General features: G+C 41.5%; 2 protein-coding genes and 1 pseudogene across 2 annotated transcripts; 1 reads left to right on the top strand and 2 right to left on the bottom strand.

Annotated features, from left to right (window-relative positions):
* Positions 1 to 809: 809 nt before the first annotated feature.
* On the top strand, positions 810 to 1,990 carry LOC106572497 (melanocortin receptor 3-like; annotated as a pseudogene).
* Positions 1,991 to 7,324: 5,334 nt separating this feature from the next.
* On the bottom strand, positions 7,325 to 10,581 carry LOC106572505 (uncharacterized). Its single transcript, XM_014146734.3, has 5 exons — positions 10,354 to 10,581; positions 9,989 to 10,119; positions 9,401 to 9,608; positions 8,993 to 9,156; positions 7,325 to 8,139 (listed from the first exon to the last, which is right to left on the bottom strand). Exons 1-5 carry the CDS (start codon positions 10,388 to 10,390, stop codon positions 8,083 to 8,085), a joined length of 597 nt encoding a protein of 198 aa, XP_014002209.2. The 5' UTR covers positions 10,391 to 10,581; the 3' UTR covers positions 7,325 to 8,082.
* An 8,159-nt stretch (positions 10,582 to 18,740) lies between these two features.
* On the bottom strand, positions 18,741 to 20,622 carry LOC106572504 (transcription factor 15). Its single transcript, XM_014146733.3, has 2 exons — positions 19,986 to 20,622; positions 18,741 to 19,220 (listed from the first exon to the last, which is right to left on the bottom strand). The coding sequence occupies exons 1-2, from the start codon at positions 20,472 to 20,474 to the stop codon at positions 19,164 to 19,166; spliced, it is 546 nt and encodes a 181-aa protein (XP_014002208.1). The 5' UTR covers positions 20,475 to 20,622; the 3' UTR covers positions 18,741 to 19,163.
* Between the last annotated feature and the right edge of the window lie 1,188 nt (positions 20,623 to 21,810).

Here is a 21,810-nt window from a genome sequence, read left to right as displayed (position 1 = left end):
TGTCATCGATTAAGTATTATCAGGTCAAGTGAAAATTGCGTAACGTGAAACAACTTAGTCTATGTCAAACTACTGAATGTGTGTGTGTGTGTGTGTGTAACCGATGTGAAATGGCTAGTGAGTTAGCGGTGGTGCGCGCTAATAGCATTTCAATCAGTGACGTCACTCGCTCTGAGACTTGAAGTAGGGTTTCCCCTTGCGTTGCAAGGGCCGCGGCTTTTGTGGCGCGATGGGTAACGATGCTTCGTGGGGTGTCAGTTGTTGATGTGTGCAAGGGTCCCTGGTTCGAGCCCGGGTTGGGGCGAAGAGAGGGACGGAACCTACACTGTTACATTGATGCTGTTGACCCGGATCATTGGTTGCTGCGGAAAAGGAGGAGGTCAAAGGGGGGGGGGTGAGTGTAACCGATGTGAAATGGCTAGTTAGTTAGTGGTAGTGCGCGCTAATAGCATTTCAATCAGCGACGTCACTCGCTCTGAGACTTGAAGTAGGGTTGCCCCTTGCGTTGCAAGGGCCGCGGCTTTTGTGGCGCGATGGGTAACGATGCTTCGTAGGTGTCAGTTGTTGATGTGTGCAAGGATCCCTGGTTTGAGCCCGGGTTGGGGCGAAGAGAGGGACGGAACCTACACTGTTACATGCGCACGCACAAGTGTGCTTACGTGTATGTGTGTGTATACACAAATACCCATGTTCAGGCTGTCTGTGTGTTCATTGAATTGGACCAGGGGGCTTACAGTGCTCTCAGAGCTCAGGAGCAAAACAGGTAACCACAGTTCTCTGTAGCTCTGATCTAAGAGGAGGAGTAAAAACATTCAGCAGCAGGGCTCCAGAAGAGGCTCTTAAGGGGCAGGTGTCTCTCTCACTACCTTGTATCCCTGCATTCCTGCATCTCCCTCAGTGAACTGTTGTCCAAATTCCCACCTGATGAACAACACTTATAGACATCTGCTGCCGCTGGACCTTCGGCTCAATAAAACCACCAGGGAGTCTCTGGCCGGGGAGGACGAACAGGGGAACCTGACCGGCACCGGGACCGGCATCGAGCCTGGTCTGTGTGAGGCAGTCCACATCCAAGCTGAGGTGTTCCTGACACTGGGGATCGTCAGCCTTCTGGAGAATATCTTGTGGTGAAAAACAAGAACCTCCACTCACCCATGTACGCACTCCTGTGTAGTCTTGCTGCTGCTGACATGCTTGTGAGTGTCTCCAACTCACTAGAGACGGTGGTTATCGCTGCGCTGAACAGTCGGTTGATTGTGGCAGATGACCACTTTATTCAACTCATGGACAACTTCTTTGACTCCATCATCTGCATCTCCCTGGTGGCCTCAATCTGTAACCTTCTAGCTATCGCCATTGACCGTTACGTGACCATCTTCGCGACGATGCGGCGGGCTGTCCTGGCCATCGGTGGCATCTGGCTGACATGTGTGGTCTGTGGGATAGTCTTCGTCTACGCAGAGAGCAAGGCAGTCGTTGTGTGTCTGATCATCGTGTTCTTCTCCATGCTGGTGCTCATGGCCACTCTGTACGTTCACATGTTCCTGCTGGCGAGGCTTCACATCAAGCGCATCGCTGTTCTGCCCACGGAGGGTGTGGTGCCCCAGAGGCCCTACATGAAGGGAGCCATCACCATCACCATCCTCCTAGGGGTGTTTGTCTGCTGCTGGGCACCTGTCTTCCTCCACCTCATCCTCCTCATCACCTGTCCCAAGAACCAGCTCTGTGTCTGCTACATGTCCCACTTTACTACCTAACTGGTGCTCATCATGTGTAACTCTGCAATAGACCCCGTTATCTATGCCTTCCCCAGTCTCGAGATGCGCAAAACCTTCAAGGAGATCCTCTGTTGTTTCAGTGCCACTTGTAGTATTTTCCACTGTAAATACTAAAGTGTTGTAGTTGTTGGTCATTTTCAAAAAGGCACAGAAAAGGCTTTCAATGTGGTTGTTCAATGCACTGTGTATATGGATACTGTGTATATGGACATTGTTATATGGATACTATGTATATGGAAACTGTGTATATGGATACTGTGTATATGGACATTGTTATATGGACACTATGTATATGGACACTGTGTATATGGATACTGTGTATATGGACATTGTTATATGGACACTATGTATATGGACATTGTTTTATGGACACTGTGTATATGGGCATTGTTTTATGGACACTGTGTATATGGATACTGTGTATATGGACATTGTTATATGGACACTGTGTATATGGACATTGTTATATGAATACTGTGTATATGGACATTGTTGTGACATGCAGGTTTGGCTTAGTGGCCTTGTTATTGGGATGATGGTTTTATTTGTACTGTCACGTCCTGACCAGTAAAAGGAGTTGTTTGTTATTGTAGTTTGGTCAGGGCGTGGCAGGGGGTGTTTGTTTAGTGTGTTTCTGGGTTTTTGGTTGATGTTCTATGTTTTCTATTTCTATGTGGGTTTTCTAGTTTTTCTATGTCTATGTTAGTTTTGTCAATGACCTCCAATCAGAGGCAGCTGTTTGTTGTTGTCTCTGATTGGAGGCCATATTTGAGTGTGTTGGTTTTCACTTGTGTTTGTGGGTGGTTGTTTCCTTGTATAGTCTGAGCACCCTACGGGACTGTTTTTCGTTGTTTGTTTTGTATAAGTATTTTTTCCCTTCTAATAAAAAGAAGATGAGCAATATAACCGCTGCATTTTGGTCTACCTACAACGACGCGTGTGACATGTACGTAGTGTTTGTGAAAATGTGAGAAGCAAATAAATAAATAAAAAATATATAAATATAAAATACAAACAGTAAAAATGTTAGGATTAAAATCCATGAGTGACTCATTTTATGAATTAGAAATATTCATATTCTTAATTTCACTGTAAGGAAGACACATTAGCAGAACGTGAATATAGATAGATTAATAAAAAACAACAATAAACAAACAATAGGGTGATTTACAGTGCCTTGCAAAGGTATTAATTCCCCTTGGATTTCTTCACATTTTGTTGTGTTACAAAGTGGGATTAAAATTGATTTAATTGTTAACATTTTTTTACAATCTACACAAAATGCTCTTGTAATGTCAAAGTCTGTCACGTCCTGACCCTAGTAAGATGTCATTTTCTATAGTAGAGTAGGGCAGGGCGTGACAGGGGGTGTTTTGGGTTGTTCTATGTTTTCTATTTCTATGTTTAAGTTCTAGTTTTTCTATTTCTATGTTGGGATTGTTTGGGGGTTGATCTCTAATTGGAGGCAGCTGATCCTCATTGCCTCTGATTAGAGATCATATTTAAGTAGGGGTTTTTCTCTTCCTGTTTGTGGGTTATTATCTTTTGAGTAGTGTGTTTTCCTCTCTGCGTCACGGGTTGTTGTTTTTTGTATATTCAAGTATTTAAGTGTATTGCATTTAGTTTCATGTTTAATAAATATGTGGACCTACGAACACGCTGCATTTTGGTCCGCTCCTTCGAACAGCTGTGACAGAATAACCCAACACCAAAGGACCAAGCAGCGTGGAATGGAGCAGCAGGAAAAATGGACTTTGGAGGACATATTAGACGGGAAAGGACCATGGAGGCAGGCTGGGGAGTATCGCCGTCCGAAGGAGGAGATCGAGGCAGCGAGAGCGGAGCGGTGATACTATGAGGCGCTATATCCACCCAGAGGCAAGTGCGAGAGGCAGCCCCAGTAAGTCCTGTGCCTGCTCCTTACACTCTCCCTCCAGTGCGCCTCCATAGTCCAGTACGTCCTGTGCCTGCTCCTCGCACTCTCCTTTCAGTGCGCATCCATAACCCGGTACAGCCAGTGCCTGCTGTGAGCACTCGGCCCTTAGTGCGTCTCCCCAGTCCGGTGAGACCGATTCCTGCTCCCTCGCACTCTCCCCTCCAGTGCGCCCTCCATAGCCCAGTATGTCCTGTTCCTGCTCCCCGCACTCGACCTGAGGTGCGTGTTACCAGTCTGGCGCCACCTATGCCAGTCCCACGCATCGGACCTCCAGTGCGCATCCCTCAGCATCCCTTAATATTGAGTTGGTCCCCCCTTTACTGCTATAAAAGCCTCCACTCTTCTGGGAAGGCTTTCCACCAGAACATTGCTGCGGGGACTTGCTTCCATTCAGCTACAAGAACATTAGTGAGGTTGGGCACTGATGTTGGGCGGTTAGGCCTGCCACGCAGTCGGCGTTCCAATTCATCCCAAAGGTGTTCAATGGGGTTGAGGTCAGGGCTTTGTGCAGGCCAGTCAAGTTCTTCCACACTGATCTCAACAAACCGTTTCTGTATGGACCTTAATTTGTGCACAGGGGCATTGTCATGCTGAAACAGGAAAGAGACTTCCCCAAACTGTTGCCACAAAGTTGGAAGCACAGAATCATCTAGAATCTCATTGTATGCTATAGCGTTAAGATTTCCCTTCACTGGAACTAAGGAGCCTAGCCAGAACAATGAAAAACAGCCCCAGACTATTATTCCTCCCCCACAAAACTTTACAATTGGCATTATGCATTCGGGCAGGTAGCATTCTCCTGGCATCCGCCAAACCCAGATTCGTCCGTAAGACTGGCAGATGGTGAAGCGTGATTCATAACTCCAGAGAATGCATTTCTACTGCTGCAGAGTCCAATGAGAGCTTTACACCACTCCAGCCAACGCTTTGCATTGCGCATGGTGATTTCAGGATTGTGTGCGGTGGCTCGGCCATGGAAACCCATTTCTTGAAGCTCCCGAAGAACATTTATTGTGCTGACATTGCTTCCAGAGGCAGTTTGGAATACGGTAATTAGTGTTACAACCGAGGACAGATGATTTTTACGCAGTACTCGCTTCAGCACTCAGCGGTCCCGTTCTGTGAGCTTGTGTGGCCTACCACTTCATGGGTGAGCTTTTGTAGCTCCAAGACCTTTCCACTTCACAGTAACAACACTTACAGTTGGCCGGGGAAACTCTAGCAGGGCAGAAATTAGACAAACTGACTTGTTGGAAAGGTGGCATCCTATAACGGTGGCACGTTGAATGTCACTGAGCTCTTCAGTAAGGCCATTCTACTGCCAATGTTTGTCTAGGAAGATTGCATGGCTGTGTGCTCGATTTTATACACCTGTCAGCAACGGTGTGGCTGAAGTAACTAAATCCACTAATTTGAAGGGGTGTCCACATACTTTTGTGTATATAGTGTATATTATAATATCTTCTTTGTATCTCAAAATCATTGAAATGTGCTTAACCTTAAAAATCTAAATCAAAATTATTCAATTCTAACGATGAAATTCAGCCAGGGTGTGCCCTTAGACCATGGGAAAAGGCCGCACTTGAATCATTCCCACGGTGAATGGCTAGGCCCACTTCGCTATGAAACCACACACATAGCAGAGACTTTGATATTACCGGCCGCAATTGATATGGTGGAAACAATGTGTGGGGAGGCAGAGGCACAGAAACTCACATCAATACCTTTGTCAGATAAAACTGTTAAATGAAGAAGTTATGCTATTGCTAGCAATCAAGAGGAAACTCTGACTGAACTACTCAAACACCCCAGCTTATGCTCTCCAAATGGATGTTAGCTGTGAGGGCTGAGTTACCCACGCATTGACTTTTGTTTGCTATACATTTCGGGGGATGCTATTCACGAGGACATATTGTTCTTTCTCACGATTCCTGAGCATGAAACAGCATAGAGGATGTTCAGTGTGCTGCATGGCTATATTGATGAAAACAGATTCCATATGGGATTGAATGGTGGGCTTTTGCACAGTTGGGGCTCCATCTATGGCGGGATGGCATGCAGGCCTCTGCACTCTAGTTATGAATGGGTCTCCCTCTGCCATATGGACCATTGTATGATACACCGAGAGCAACTGGCGGCAAAAGAGCTGAGCACAGAATTTACTGCAGCAGGTAACTTTGATTGTAAACTACATCAAACCACATCCACTACTTGTACGCCTGTTCGCAAAACTACATGGAGATATTGGATCAGAGCATGACAATGTTTTATTTCACACCGAGGCTTGGTGGTTATTGAGGGGGAATGTTGGAAAGATTTTTCACATTAAGAGATGGACTGTCATTCACAACGGATCTAAAGAATACAGACTTGGTTGACTTTCTGTGTAATTAAAAGAAAATAACAGAAAACAGCATCAGTAAGGGTCCCACACGAGTGATGACTGCTTACCTCCAATGCTTCGAAGAGCACTTTGGGACCTACTGTACTTCCCAATTCGTTTGACTGTGACCCTGGCTCAGTTGACATGCTGGTAAGTGAAATTGAACAGCTGACGAGCTGTCATATGACCGAATGCTGAAGACAATGCATTCAAGTTCACTACAGAGGAGTTTTGGTTCATGACTCAAAGGGAATACCCTGCCGTCTCCCTCTGAGCATTAATGGTCGCGTTCAAAACAACTGGGAACTCGGAACTGGGAAGTCGGAACTGGGAACTCGGAAATGTCCGACTTCCAACTTCAGTGCGTTGAAGACAACTAGGAACTAAGAGGAGACAACTAGGAACTAAGAAAAGTGCTCCAACTGGGAATTCCAATTTTCTAGAGCTCCAACTTTCCAACCTAACAATCACTGACGTCATGATTTGACCACGTACTTTTCTGAGTTCCCAGTTGTCTTGAAAGCACCATAAAACTCATGGTAGGCTACTCTTCGCCTCCTCATATGTGTGTGAAGCTGGTTTCAGTGCTCTCGTCTGCATTAAAACCAAATATTGATCCAGGTTGGATGTGACAGCAGAGATGAGGTGTGCACTGTTGACCACGCCCCCTGACTTTGAGAAGCTCCGACTCGACATGCATCAAGCACATCCATCTCATTAGTGGTGGTGAGATAAGATACATTATGTCAGAATAACTTGCAATTGACTGTCAGAGCCCCACATTAAAAGTATGTGATGGTGAGTTGGGAAGACAATCAGAAATACTGTTAGAATGTTATTCAATTGACTGCCAGAGCCCCAAGTAAAAAAGTTAACATTGGCTGTTGATTACATCATTTTACATAATTTTTCACATGGTTGGGGTTGCAAGAATTTTCAGATATCAAAATTAGGTTGTGGGCCCAAAAAGTTTGAGAACCCCTGCCCTAAGTTGTCCTCGCAGCATCCTGCTGTTTGAACAGCGTTGAGTTTACTCAATAAGGCATTATCAGCAGGGGCTACTGGCTATTCTGGACATGAATCATACCTCATCAGCGTCAAAGTTTGTGGTTGGAAGGAAAATCAAAACAATGCATCTTCACTCATCAACTCCAGTATTGGAAGAATAAAATCGATAAGGTAGTCTGTGTAACGTTCGTCGTAAGGAGTGGACCAAAATGCAGCGGGTATATTGATCATCTTCTTTATTATTGAAGGAAAAACACTTAAACAAAACAAACGACGAAAACAGTCCAATAAGGTGCACAGACTATATTGGAAACAACCACCCACAAACACAAGTGAAAACAAACACAACTAAATATGGCCTCCAATTAGAGACAACAACAACCAGCTGCCTCTAATTGGAGGTCATTGACAAAACTAACATAGAAATAGAAAAGCTAGATAACCTAGAACATAAACCAAAAACCCCGAAACACACAAAACAAACACCCCCTGCCACGCCCTAACCAAACTACAATAACAAATAACCCCTTTTACTGGTCAGGACGTGACAGTCTGTGATAAGTAGGGTCAACAATTAGTATACAGAACTGCATTTGCTGGATAACTGCTCAGGGTATTATTGCAAGATTTTAGCAAAACAAAGCAGAACTATATTTGAAGCAGATATTTACACCTTTCATTACATTGTAAGGATTTACTTTAAGTGATTGCATCTGTCACAAATGTAAACTTTTATCCAGGTGTCCTAGTGAACTCTCTAGGGCTGCGTTTACACAGGTTGCCGATTTCTGATATTTTTGACCAATTCAATCAGTGCTGAAAAATATCTGATGTGAAAAGATCTGATGTGATCTGAAAAAAAATCTGAATTGGTCTGCATGTGTTAACGCAGCTTAACAAATGTTTCCAGAGACCTAACATCCAGCAGTTCTTGAAACCGCTGCGTTCAGAAAGTGGGTTTTTGACTAAGATTTTCTTTACCACTGCTGTTGTTTTTTTCTCATGCTATGACTCCTCTTGATGTTTCGAACAACCTGTTGAGAAAAAAAAAAATTGAATATAATGTTCGCACTTTGGAGAGAAAACAAGAGGATGTGGTGGCAGCTGCTGAGAGGTTCCGCTTTGAGAGTAAATGTCACCTCACAGAGTGGATCTCCTGTCTATTGAATCATCTCACCTACAATATTAAAGACCCAATGCAGAAGTTTTTATATCAATATCAAATTATTTATGGGTAGCAATTAAGTACCTTACTTTCCATTAAAATAGGAAAAAATATGTTTGTTTTTTTGCAAAAAAACTATTTCTTAAGCAACAATTTTCCTAGTGCTGTCTGGAAGTGGTCTGAGTGGGGAGGGGAACATTTAAAACGAGCTGTTATTGGCAGAGAGGTTTGGAACTCTCTTTGTTATTGGTCTATTAACCAATTTACAGAATGATGATATCACTATGGAAAGCCAAAACTCCCATCCATGCAAACCTGCTGATTAGAAGGTCCTGTGTAGATTGTATTTTAAACCAGCAACTATCAGGAAATAACACTGGTCAAAGGTTTTCATAGTTTTACAGTGTTAGCTTCATCAGCTGTTGTACAATATGATATAAAATACAGAAAAAAATGAATTTTGACTGCACTGGGCCTTTAAAACCCATGCCTTTGTGGAGTTTTGATAGTTGTCTGTCATGACAACCACTCGCATTATTAAAGTAAGATGCCTCAACACTCAGTAGTTTATGTCATTGTACCTATAGTACATTTGAGGAGGTAATATTTGAGAATATCCAGTAATGTAGCCTAACAGCTATATATTCTACTACCATGAAACCAAATAGGGCTAATAAAGACTGTACAGAAAATATATTTGGATGTGAAGAATATTGATTTACCCCCATAGAGATGAGACACAGAGTGATTTTGACAAGGCCCAGTATCAAGAATCCACATGAAGTCCATATGACAGAGACCTCAACCAATTGTATGGGACACATTGGGGTAGTGTGAGTCACGTTCTGCCATGCTGTCACTGGCACTGTAGTATGGATCACACAATCTGTGGATATATGATGAGTTAATAAGACCAGGAAAGAGACAGTATGCTCACTTCCATGAGTTATTCTCTGGCCTGTACTGTCCCATGCAACCTGGATTTTTTCCCTGGCCCAGTGGCTTTTATGGTGATTAAAGCAATGTATCCAAACAATCAATGAATCAACCCTCATTGTAACCTAGGTTATAGTACTATCAATTTCCATATCCTACTCTAAGTCAAACCAGAATAGCGAGTAACAGTTTACCTGTAGATATATTGAGGGTGACCTTTGAATCTCTGTTGGTCTGTCCTATGTTGGCCCTGAGGAGACACTGGTATGTCCCTGCATCCTCAGGCCTGACTCTGGGAAGAACTAGACTGTCCATTGGTCCAAACCAAGCAGGTCGGTGAAATCTAAAGGGATATGGCTTCTCACCGTTACTTCTTCTGATAATACCAGTCTGGTTGTTCAGCTAAACATAGAGAAAAAAATTATGTATTTATATTGATCTATTCTGTTATTTTATCAGAGGAATGGATTAAAATTACACACTGGGCAAAAACTGGTTCAATCAACAGGAGGGAGTTGTTTAAGCCTTCTCTCAGTGAAAATAAATGCTCTAACTTAATAACAGTACTGTATTTAATGTGTAATATGTGACACTAGTTAAAACGTATCCAAAAATAATATTTGCCATTACAGTACAAAATTATATACATGTTTTTATTTAAAAGATGAACTACTAACCTGCTCACATCATCAACGAATACCCAAATTAATGTTTTTGAAATAGAGATATTCACTGATGATAAGCTGATAATACAGTACCTATCATGGCATACTGTAGCCTACCTTATACCATGTAACAGATCGATAGCTCTTATCCTGGACAGCTTCACACTTCATAGAGATATCTTCATTGCAGTCTGCTTGGATTATTAGTAGACTATCAGATAGGGCTAAACTGGCCATCACATACACTGCTGTAACAAACAAATAAAAAATAAACACATAGAAGACAACTTTTAAATCCTAGTGTGAAACAAGTGAGTTTGTTTTGAACTGTAACATTTTTATTTCACAATTATGTCCCACGTGAAAATTTTATTTAATTGTACATTCTGACGCAAATAACCTTCCAACCTTCTAGTCCTGAGTTTAATGAGGGCATTGTCAAAACCATCGATATGATAATAATGTAGCAAATTCACACTTACCCCAACCCAAATCAGCATAGTGATATCTCTTATGCATCTTCAGCAGAAGTTATGACTTGAAGACCTGCTCTACAGTAGCAGGTAACCATACGATTGTAAAAAGATAGCGGGAAGTTGTGAGAGGTAGGCTAAGGCTAGGTTATAGCCTATATTTTTTGTTTTTATTTCCAAAGAGCGGTTTAAATCGAAGAAGAGCTTCCTCTTCACTAAAATGTCACAGATGACTATACACACACACACACACACACACACACAAACACATTCACAAAGACAGAGCCAGAGAGAAAAGTGGCTATATAATGCCATCATGTGGCAGTTATGTGTAAATGGTGTTTGATTCAATTTAATGCTTTTTACAATACTTAAAATACAGACTATGGATGTATTACTTGCTTTGATATACCAGCAAGAAAGCAAGCTAAGCAACCCAACTCCCTCCACCCAGGAGTCATCATGATACAGAGCAGTCAACAGGTTCACTTCAAACACATACAGTAAGAGGCTGTCTCATCCTGTTGTTTTCATCCAGAGGACCTCCCCATTGTCTCTCCTTTTTGGTATGTGTCACTCTTGTTGATGAAAGAGGTAGTGAGATATATGAGTTATTATTAGGAGACTGACTTTATGGAAAAGGGAAGAGTGAGGTCTTCGGATTCCAACCATCTGGATTAAACAATGCCTTCTTCAGGAGATGCTGACACAATGAGCAACAGGGAGGGAGGGAGGTGTAGTAAGCTGCTGCTGAGGACCAAATAAGATCAACGGAAGCTTGGCCGCTTCCTATTGAAAGCTGGTCATGGCAGCTGTGAGTGTTTACACATTTGTAAGAAGTGGTGATCTTGGAGATGATGGCTAAATGCTGGATAGGTTCATTTGGATTTTTAGGCTGATTCCTACTAGAGTTAAGCATGTGTAAAAGGAATGTAATTTCCTTTTTATGCACGTTTTTCTTTATGCGTATTCTGACCTTGAATTTAAGCATGAGAATAGCATGCTATTCACCCACTATACGTTTTAGGTGGAGATGGAATAAATGAAGGTGTGGCGGAGGTGTGTCTACTGATACGCCGTATTCTGACCATTAATTAGTTCCCTAATAATTCCACCACCTTTACATGCAAGGAAACCATAAATAAGGTGTAGCGAACCTTCCGGTTCCTAGTGGAAAAAGCATGTACTTCATTTTTTTCTATATACATCACACCATTCTCCATGCACGGTCATTTACAACTTGATAAGAGCTATTGATAAGAAGTAGGTAAATGAGTAATCTGTAACAGTTTGAACCCGACTCATGGCGCAATACTTGGTTGTGTCATCACACAGTTCTATGGTTAGTTCAGGCAATAGACAAGGGTATAGCCTACTATTGTACACTATTCTCCCTATTATAAATGTATATACACTAATCTTCCAACATTACCATTGGTTAAAGAACTGAATGTGGCAATTTTCAGAATGAACCAAACCACTGTTTTCTTTATTTCGTGCATAAAGGCTGTCCAAACCATTTTTTTATGATTCATGAATACCATCCTAACCCTAATCAGAGATCAGAGTATTTTTTAACACATAGATCCCCTGAATGCAGCTCACTTTCCAGCCCACTTTCCAGCTCACACTCTCAAACACATAGATCCCCTGAACGCAGCTCACTCTCCAGATCCCAACCAACTGAATACTGATCACCTGTTCACACACCTGTATGTCATTTACAGACAGTATTTAGTTCAGTTCTTTGCACCCCCTCATTGTGAGGTATTGTTTGTTTTGATACTCATTCTATTCTGAGCTCTGTTTATTTCCATATTAATCCTCCTGTGTATCATAGTTTTTGGCTGTCCTCACTGACAATGTTTTTTGCCTATTCCCTGACTGTACTTTTGCCTATCAGATTTCCTGTCATCAACCCCTTGCCTGATCTCCCGGACTACGTTATTATCCTTTTTCCCTGCCTGTACTGTTACCTTTTTAGATTCCCTGTGTATGACCTTCTGCCTGCCCCTGTGGTCCTTTACTAAATAAACACCTGCTGCACCCTGCGCTTGAAACCAGCACTCTGTCTCCCCTCATGTTCATTACATTAACCTACCAATTGGTGCTTAAACAGAGACAATATGCATATATTTAGATGGATTTCTTTCATTGATACCTAATATTCTGAACCCGTTCTCGCGATAAATTCTATTGAGTCTGTCAACAAAATTCTAAACCTAAAAGGTACAACGTATTGGCTTAAGATAAATGTCTTGAAAATCCTGAATGAAAACTTTATGAGAAAATCTGTTGGCCAGGAAGTGGGAGGGATTTCAGAGGGTGAATTACATATTAAGCGCGCACAAGGGAACCGTACCTGCGAAGCCCTTTACGCACCTTCATAAGGTAAGTCAATACCAACTACCGAAAAGTGCATAGGAAAGGCATCATTTCCTGAGTCAGAATTGGGCTCTTTGTAATTTAAGTCATTTAAAAGTTATGTCATGTTATGATTGCTTTCATACTGCTCAATGCGTTTAGAAAATGTACTGCTATAAAGTGGAATGGAATATTCTAATCCACTTGGTCTAACAAATATGTTCCCAATTATTTTGATGATGAGGCTAGTAACACTGTCAAAATAATCTTTCCCTCGTTGGACCATGCCAACGTCCAGGTGTTCTGATGTTGTGGTCAGTAGGACTCATCTTATTCAAGTGCTGTGGAATGTGCTGCAACTGATACAATATTTCAGTGTGTGCAAACAAAGGACATCCTCTCAACTGCTGCGAAGGAGAATTCCCAAATATTTTACAAATATCGACATAGTATGTTGCATATAGTCTAAAAACAGTCATTGCTAAATTTCCAGAAGGAGTGACTGTGTTTTTGAGGGGGTGGAAAGTTTTAACCTGAACCTCCATATTCTGTACTGTAGTACTTCCAGTGTGTTGCAAACTACAGTAAATCCCCAAGGTTGTTAGGGTGCCCAGCTGCAAGTGTAGGGCTCCATGTTTCTGTCAACGAGGTTGTTCATTGCTCACTCTCTGGCCCCTGATTGAGGATATCCTCTGAGTGTTTGCCTTTGTGCTGAAATGAAATAAGCCAATGGTTCCTCTCTAGGTCTCCAGCAGGCCTAGCACCTAACACAGCTGGGACACTTTCCCATGTGACACACACACACACCATCCTGATCTCACAAGACATGTAAACATTGTCTGACACACATTTCTTGCAGCTCATGCAAAACCTTTACTACATTTTCACATTAGAAGATACAAATTGTTTCATGAAATACTCCAGCCATGTTACTTGTGTGGCAGACAGTATGACATCATCTTGGTCTAAGCCAAGTTCTACTCCCAACTCACCCACTCATCCTTTCGCTGACATGGAAAAGAAACAACCCCTTTCATAATAGTTCATCATTTGATGATGATTAAATTGCTTAATATTTTGAACAGGTCAGTGTGAGCACACACTAGCCTGTCTCACATTGTGCGATTGTTTTTACAAAAAAGCATTGTCTTGGAGTGGCTGTTGCCAACTTCTCACCTCTGCCTCTGGGCCTGGATACTGAGGGTGGGTCACAGCAACCCGTGCCAGAGTAAAGCAACACTAGGATAGCCTGTATTGTTCCGCAATAACCTTCTCTGGGAATTCCTCTGCTTTTCGACCGCCCCTCCGCCCCCTAAACACACACACACACACACACACACACACACACACACACACACACACACACACACACACACACACACACACACACACACACACACACACCACACACACACACACACACACACACACACACACACACACTACAACCCCACCTGCCAAGCTCAGCAGCAAATGAAAACAATGATTCCTGTGTGCATGTGCTCATGGGAGGGTACTGCTACAGACATTACCTGTTATTCAGGCAGCCCATCTCCTGCAAAACCTCATCTGCATGGTCAGACAGAATTCCTCCTTCTCCTCCTTCTTCTCCGGAAAAGTTAGTCGTAAAAGATTAGAAGGGAAGGGGGTACATCCAAATCTCTGAATGGGAGAGCCAAAACGCGTGTCCGACAGCCATTAATATCTCTGACATGCAGGTTGAGCAAAGGGACATCTCCCCTGTCAATGGGTATTTGAAATATTGTGAAATAGTGTTTATTTCACGCTGCGGGCCTGCTTGGAGAGGATGTGATTAAAATATTAGCCCTGCACACTGTTTTTTCAGCTAGAGCTCTTTAGCAAGGCCCTCTGGACTACACATGTCTGGAGGTAAGCACATGGCAGGGAATTGGGGCAGAGCTCCCTTATGGTGTTGAAATAACCCTGCACTTCCTACCCTTTTCTGGATCAAATGTTTTAGTTTTTCTTGTGGGGGAGAGATGATTATATATCAGAGTGGTTCATACACAAAAAGTTATTTTTGTTTTTAATATACTGGACTCCTACAGATCTTAATTTGATCACTCTGTTGTTGCTGAGAATTTTCCTACGCAGCAGGAAATGCAAATGTTTGTGTATTCAAGGATTAAAAAGGCTTTTAATTTTTAGAAGCCTTTAAAAAGCCTTCTAAACTTCATAATTTCCATGTCAGACTTGATTTGCACTAACATAAAATGTATCAACCCTTACAAAAAAATGACCATTAATTATAATCCACATAATAATTCACATTTCCTGTTGTTGCAGGATTATTTTACTGCTGTAGCAAACTGGCTCAAATTAAGATCCTACACCTGGATAATGGTATTCACCAGAACTGATAACACGTCATTGTTTGGGGGGTTACTCTCTTTATCCACCTGATTGTGCATCCTTATGATAATAGTATCTGATTGCATGCTCTGTATTCCGATGTCCTCCTCAGTTCTCCTTCAGTCCTTCAGTCCTAGTTCATAAGTATGATCAAAATTGCTCTCTTCATGAGTGTTAGGTAAAAGCTCTCCATTCCAGCCCTATGATGTGTGCCACCCATGCAATTCTGGTCCTTTTCACTAAACTGCTGCCATATCGGCTTTCATAGAAAGGTTGATTAACTGACGATCATATGACATGCTTGAACCCAAGCTCCACCAATAGGAGAAAGCTGTGTCTGGTTTTAGTCAAGTTTTCTGTGCCCCTTGCTTTTGTGGAGATCCCACTGTAGTTATGCATGATGAGTAAAGTGTTTGAGTTGACATAAGTTATATCTATACAAATCAACTGCAAAAATAATCACTTCTTACAGTAAAATCACTGAAAAAGATGTTGCTGAAAGTGACTGAGTTTGCTTTTCTACAGTTTTTCCCCCTCTCCTTCACAAACAATAGAACACATATGCAGGCCATTTTTCATCTCAGTTGTCAAAGCGAGAGGAGGTGGAAGTGCTGTCTAGCTCCATTTCACCCCTGCTGAAAGTCTTCCTGTAGGAAATTTTGGGGGGGGCAGTGGGGAGATACAAGCTTCCGAGGCAGAAAACCCCCCCAACACAAAATAAAATATAAGACTTCCCCTGTAGGTCCCCAAGGCAGGTACATCCTTGCCTGTTTTTCATACAAATTAAACCACATCCACAGTGGACTTTCTTATTCTGCTGCCTATGCTTTTCTCCTGATCCCTCTTATGGGTTAACATCAATTTCTCCCTGTCATCCCTGGAAAAGCCTGCTGAATTTGTTGGTTTGAAAACACACTTTTTCGTTCATTCAGGCATTACTGCAGGGAGCCGTACATCTGGGTCCCACCGCCGGATGATGTCAAGACTGCTGCTGACCCAAGGCCTGCCGCACAGAGAGTAGTTCCAAGAGGTCAGCTGTGCGTGTTTTTCCTTCCTGTGCCTCTGTGACATCTTCCTGCCGGAGGAAGCCTCAGGGGAGCCATTTGGGGAGGCCTGGGCCCAGAGCACGAGGGGCTGAGCACAGCAAATTCTAATTAGTCACTGACAGGGCAGGTGGGGGGAGGAGGAGAGGAGATGGACTTGGACCCGGACCCCTGCCTGGACCGTTTACTGGCTAGAAATGTACTTTCCATGTACACTGTCTAACACCAGGGATCCTTCCTTAACCATAGGAGGATCTGCTGCACTCTGATCCATCTGCAATCTCATTCAAAGTGATCCTAGATAGGAGAAAGTGTGAGCACTGAGTTTGTGTGTCTATGTGTCTAGTCTCTGCCTGCTGAAACCAACACATGGAACAGTCCTTGGAAATGTCTCTCTTGATAGCCTAAAGTTTAGAGCTCATGGAAAGATAGAGAGATGCGGAACAGATTCAAACAGGGCACGGCATTAGGGTAGAATATCCAAATACCACGTGAAGACTATTCCTATATTTCAACAGCATGGCCCGAACTGTGACTTCAAATCAACAAGGTCTCCTTCCACTTCTTTATCCTCTTGCTCCACAAAGACCTCCAACCTCTCAACCTCCCTCTTCCTCCATTGGGTTCACTGCAGTGATTTATACCTCTGACATCCCAACAGCTGTGTCAGTGTCTCGGAGCAGAGTGCAGGCTACTATTTGTTGTGACTAATTGATAGCAGACTTCAAATAAAGCAACCGTGAGGTTTGCAAGAACACACCAGTCAATGACACAAGAAACCCTGATCCTTAGCCAAGGCTCTGCAGAATTCACGAACAACTTCTTGGAAAACCTATTGCAAACAATGGAATGAGAATCATGAGAGAGAGAGAGAGAGAGAGAGAGAGAGAGAGAGAGAGAGAGAGAGAGGAGAGAGAGAGAGAGAGAGAGAGAGAAAGAGTGAGAGTGAAAGAAATAATTTTTTGATTGAGTGCCTGATTTTTAAGCTCTCTTTATACTTGCCGCTAACATGCGTCCTTAATCCTGATCTTGTCCTGATCTTGTCTGTTTACACTTAAAAGATCTGATCAAAATCAGTTCACAATATGTCTTTTAATCGTCTACACCTGTCTGAAAATGTGGGCACAATCAGAAAGTTGACAAGATCAGGACACAAGACGCGTGTCACCCAGGTCATAGACTATTCTCTCTGCTACCGCACGGCAAGCTTTACCCGGGTGTCAAGTCGAGGACCAAAAGTCTCCTTAACAGCTTCTACCCTCAAGCCATAAGACTGCTGAACAATTAATCGTATGCCCACCCGGACCCCCCCCCCCCCCCCCCGCGCTACTCACTGTTTATTATCGCTTTACCCCTACCTACATGTACAAAATAACTTGACTAACCTGATCCCCGCACATTGACTCGGTACCAAGGTCTACATCTGTTGTATTCGGAGCATGTGACAAATAACATTTCAGTTGATGTTAGTACAAGGTATAAGCAAGACTGAAATACAACTTGGATTAAAATCTTATTAAGGATATCCAGATAAAAGTTTACTGTATGTCTGTATGTTATGACACTTTCATATACCATAGGTACTTTAGAGTAAATACATTTTGAGAGGTTTATCCATGATCTTGTATTTTAAGATGTAGATGGCTCCTTTCTCCTCCTCTTTCTTGTTTAACTGTCAAGACAAAATAAACCTGCCTCTTGGACATGCCATCCAGCTTGAAAATCATGGCTCCCAGCTTCATCCTCTTGAGGATATTTAAATGTATTTTGCACTCTCAAACTTTTGGACAGCTTTTCCCATTGTTTTGAATGCAGCAAATGTTCTTAGACCATACAGTACACACACATACATGCATTTTCCTTATATGGTTACTTTTACTCTTACTACATTTGCACACACTGTATATAGATTGTTCTATTGTGTTATTGACTGTACGTTTGTTTATCCCATGTGTAACTCTGTGTTGTTTGTGCTATTGCTTTATCTTGGCCAAGTCACAGTTGTAAATGAGAACTTGTTCTCAACTGGCCTACCTGGTTAAATAAAGGTGAAATAAAAATTAATAAAAATACAGATGTAGGATCTTAATTTGATCACCCTGTTGCAGGAGAACTTTCCTGCAATGCAGCAAATGTAAGACTTGTAGTGTAGTTGAGGTTTAACAAGGCTTCTGAAGTTGATTTTCCCTTACAAAAAATGTGTCAACCCCTACAAAAATGTAAATTAATTGTAATCCACATAATATTTCAAATTTCCTGTTGCTGCAGGATTATTGTCCTGCTGTAGCAAACTGGCTCAAATGAAGATGTTGCATCTATACCACCTCAAAAGGTTTTATATTGTAGTTTAACATATATATATATATTTTTTTTTTGCAATCAATACGCTACCCTAATGCTTTAATTGTAAATGTTGTTTTAGTCAAGTAACATTTTCTTCTAACATTTTAGCATTGTGTCCTGACTGACTGCCTGTTCTCTGCTCTGGCACAGAGGTTGCCATGAGAAAATTCTTAGCAACAGAAATAAGAAACACTGAAAAATCCTCCAATCTGTCTCTAATCTCTAATCCTTTCTTTCTGTGGCTGGGCATGAACTAGACAAGGAATCAACTGATTTGGTATGCCATATGATTGAGTGTCTTTTAATGAACTTTTGATTGAAAATATACAAAACTGCAACGATAGAGAAGAAATCGACATATATGAAGTTCAAAGGAAAGAAAACTAACCCTTAGTAGGGGAAATTTAATTTAGATAAAAAATATATTTTATTTCAAAATGTAATACATGAACAACACAAATATCACACAGATCTAAAAATCTATAAATTCTCTATCAATAAATGCACTGCATTTTTTAAAGGCTTCACATATTGGGCCCTGATTAGTTCCATGGCCTTTCCCTCAAGTATAAATAGTCTCTGATAACATATTCTCCAGGATGATGAATATGGTTCTGTTATGACCGGCTTTAAGTGTTCCCTGAGTTGTGGATGGGGAGTTGTGGTTCTGGTTGCTGTGGTTTATTGTCTGGTCTTCTATCTGCGGCTCATCCTCACTGAACCAATACCTCGCATCTCTTTGCCATCATTAATCTGGAAAAAATAAAGAACATTTTAGGGGACAATGGATAAGTGAACAATTTCCACTTGGCACTGTATATCAGTACAACTCCAAGCAGCAGCAGTAACAACAACAACCGCAACAACAATATTATAATGTATAAAGTATATGACAATAATAATAATAATGATATAGTACAAGCTACAATAACTTTGTTTATAACTAGTACATTACATAAATGTAATAATAATCTGTAATAAAGGTGTATTGAATATTGCATTAGACATACATTTACATCCACTTAAAAACATGCAAACAATGAAGGTTTTCTTTTTTTTTAAATAATAGACCATCCTATATTCTAAATATTTTGTTCTTCAAAAATTATATTACTTGAAACATTAGCAGTGGAAGAAACAGGCGTCATCTTAGAACACTGAATAACACATGTAATTAAAATACATTGTAAAAAAGAAAGGACTATAACTCGTGGCCTCTCAATTTGAAATTCATCAATGCGCCCCTGAGAAAATGCGCATAAAAGTTTCCTTTTATCAGCGCGCTACGAGCACATCTCGAGACAGAATATATTGCACATTATATTTATTCCTTTGACTTCTGAATGTCATTCAAAACAAATAATTGCAAAATAACAACGCGATAGCCGTGTACCTAGAGTCACTAATTGATCGCGTATTTGGCTCACTTTTGGTCATGTTTTCAAACTATTATTTTCTACGCTGACCTAAACTTTTTTCGCTTGTGCAGAATTGGATTTAAGAAACGCATAAAATTACCCGCTTTCTTTGGTTGCTCAAACAGAAGGTACAGATTGTGCGAGGCTGCTTTCGACCGCTCTCTCCTTGCGCGTAAACCGCGCCAAGACAAGGTTGTCCATTTCCATTCCCGTCTCCGAGCTGCAGGGTGTTGGCGAGGTGGGAGATATAGCTGGATGCCAAGTGAAGGGTCTCAATCTTAGAGAGCTTTCTGTCCACCGGCTCAGTGGGTATAAGAGTCCGGAGTGCAGTAAATGCCGTGTTGACGCTTTGTGTACGGTCGCGCTCCCTGGCATTGGCTGCGTTCCGCTGTTTCACTATTACAACACCGCTGCCTCCCGATTTTCTGGAAATCCTCCGACGTTTGTCAGTGGAGACGCAGCATTCATAGCTCTGATCCGAGCTACCGTCGCTCTCACTGCGGTTATCCTCGGCCTCGGACATCATACCCAGGTGTGGGTAGCTGATCATATGAGTCGCCATTGGCCGCAGCATGGCAAAGGTCATCATCGAAATGTTTTGGTTCTGGGCCTCTAAAACGATGGCCCAAGAAGAAATAAGAGGAGAAACACCAAACGAGGGACTGTTCTATGCATGCATTTTGGTGACCTAATGTAGACGAGGCCTATGTCTCTAATATGTAGGCCTAATTATAGTTTCAAGGAGTTGTTGATTTTGAAATGTCTCGTTTTCGTCAGGCCACGTGTTTGTTCAATGTCTTGAGCATCTCTCCATAGTGTACTGGCCCACCGAGCTCTTATAGCTGGATGGGAGGAGTTGTTCAAGCCATACAATGTTCAGCCTCCAATCGAGAGGCTGCAGCCTAGGCTATACAGTAAAAGCGAATATTTCATAATACATTTTTCAATTGCCTGTACTTTTTCTGAGTATTTAATTGTATTTAAAGTATTTTAGTTGTATATTAAAATAAAAAATAACAGGCCTAGCAATGGTAATAACGAGAGGCTATTATTATTTATGAAAAATAAAGTATGAATATTATTATATCATAAGACCGTCATGTTAATTATTATTAAGCTATTACATGTTATTATTGCATATGCATATCACATTTTAAAGTTAGTGATTTTTTAATTTTTTTAACTTTACATGATCACTAATGGGGCTTGAGAAGGGTTTACAAGTAGTTTAGACAGTTCATCTCTGAAACCAAGAACTAAAAACTCCCTTAATTATGTTACGTGTGTCTGTCCACGAAAGATTAATAGACAGTAATGTATATGCTAAATGTGTGATCATGTTGTTGCTTGCCAAATAGTGAATGTATAACATGATAAATCATTGTTTATTTATATTTATTGATTCATTGCTTATCTCCAGAATTTATTACAAACAGAATTTTGGAGGCTTAGAATTTTGAGAGAGTAGGCCTACTGTTTCTCTCAGTGCCACAAACAGCTTCTGTTAGCCCATTGGATACTGGAGCTGTAGTCCATAAGGTGGAGAGGTTTTACTAACACTGCATCGCCTAAATGCCAATGTGCACCCACAGAAACACTTCAAATTTGAGTAAAACAATTAGCTAACATTGCTGACACACAATAGGCATATAATTTCATAAAATAATATAGGCTTAACAATAATATAATATATAATTAACAATTCATCCATTTATTAATGAATAATAATTAACATAAATATGTACTGTGTAAGCTGTCAGATGAGCTATGCCCTAGTATATCAAGGACAGAAATAACATTTTTACGCTTTTTTGGTAAAATGAAAATTCTCAATGTGACTGGGCCTCCACCTATTCATAAACAACATCACCCTCAGTAGCTAACCTACTCTCGCCCCATGCTGAGAGGGTTTTCTTGGGGGGTGG

The sequence above is a fragment of the Salmo salar genome, chromosome 15, assembly GCF_965601325.2.
Source record: "Salmo salar chromosome 15, fSalSal1, whole genome shotgun sequence".
NCBI lineage: Eukaryota > Metazoa > Chordata > Actinopteri > Salmoniformes > Salmonidae > Salmo > Salmo salar.
This window is presented reverse-complemented; position numbering and strand designations above follow the sequence as displayed.

Coding starts and splice junctions, on each gene's coding strand:
- LOC106572505 (XM_014146734.3), bottom strand. CDS start 10,390: ATGCATAAGAGATATCACTATGCTGATTTGGGTTGGG. Junction 9,609..9,988: donor GATCTGTTACATGGTATAAG/GTAGGCTACAGT, acceptor CTCTATGTTTAG/CTGAACAACCAGACTGGTAT. Junction 9,157..9,400: donor CACCCTCAATATATCTACAG/GTAAACTGTTAC, acceptor ATATATCCACAG/ATTGTGTGATCCATACTACA.
- LOC106572504 (XM_014146733.3), bottom strand. CDS start 20,474: ATGATGACCTTTGCCATGCTGCGGCCAATGGCGACTCATATGATCAGC. Junction 19,221..19,985: donor TGAGCAACCAAAGAAAGCGG/GTAATTTTATGC, acceptor TATTTTTTCCAG/ATTAATGATGGCAAAGAGAT.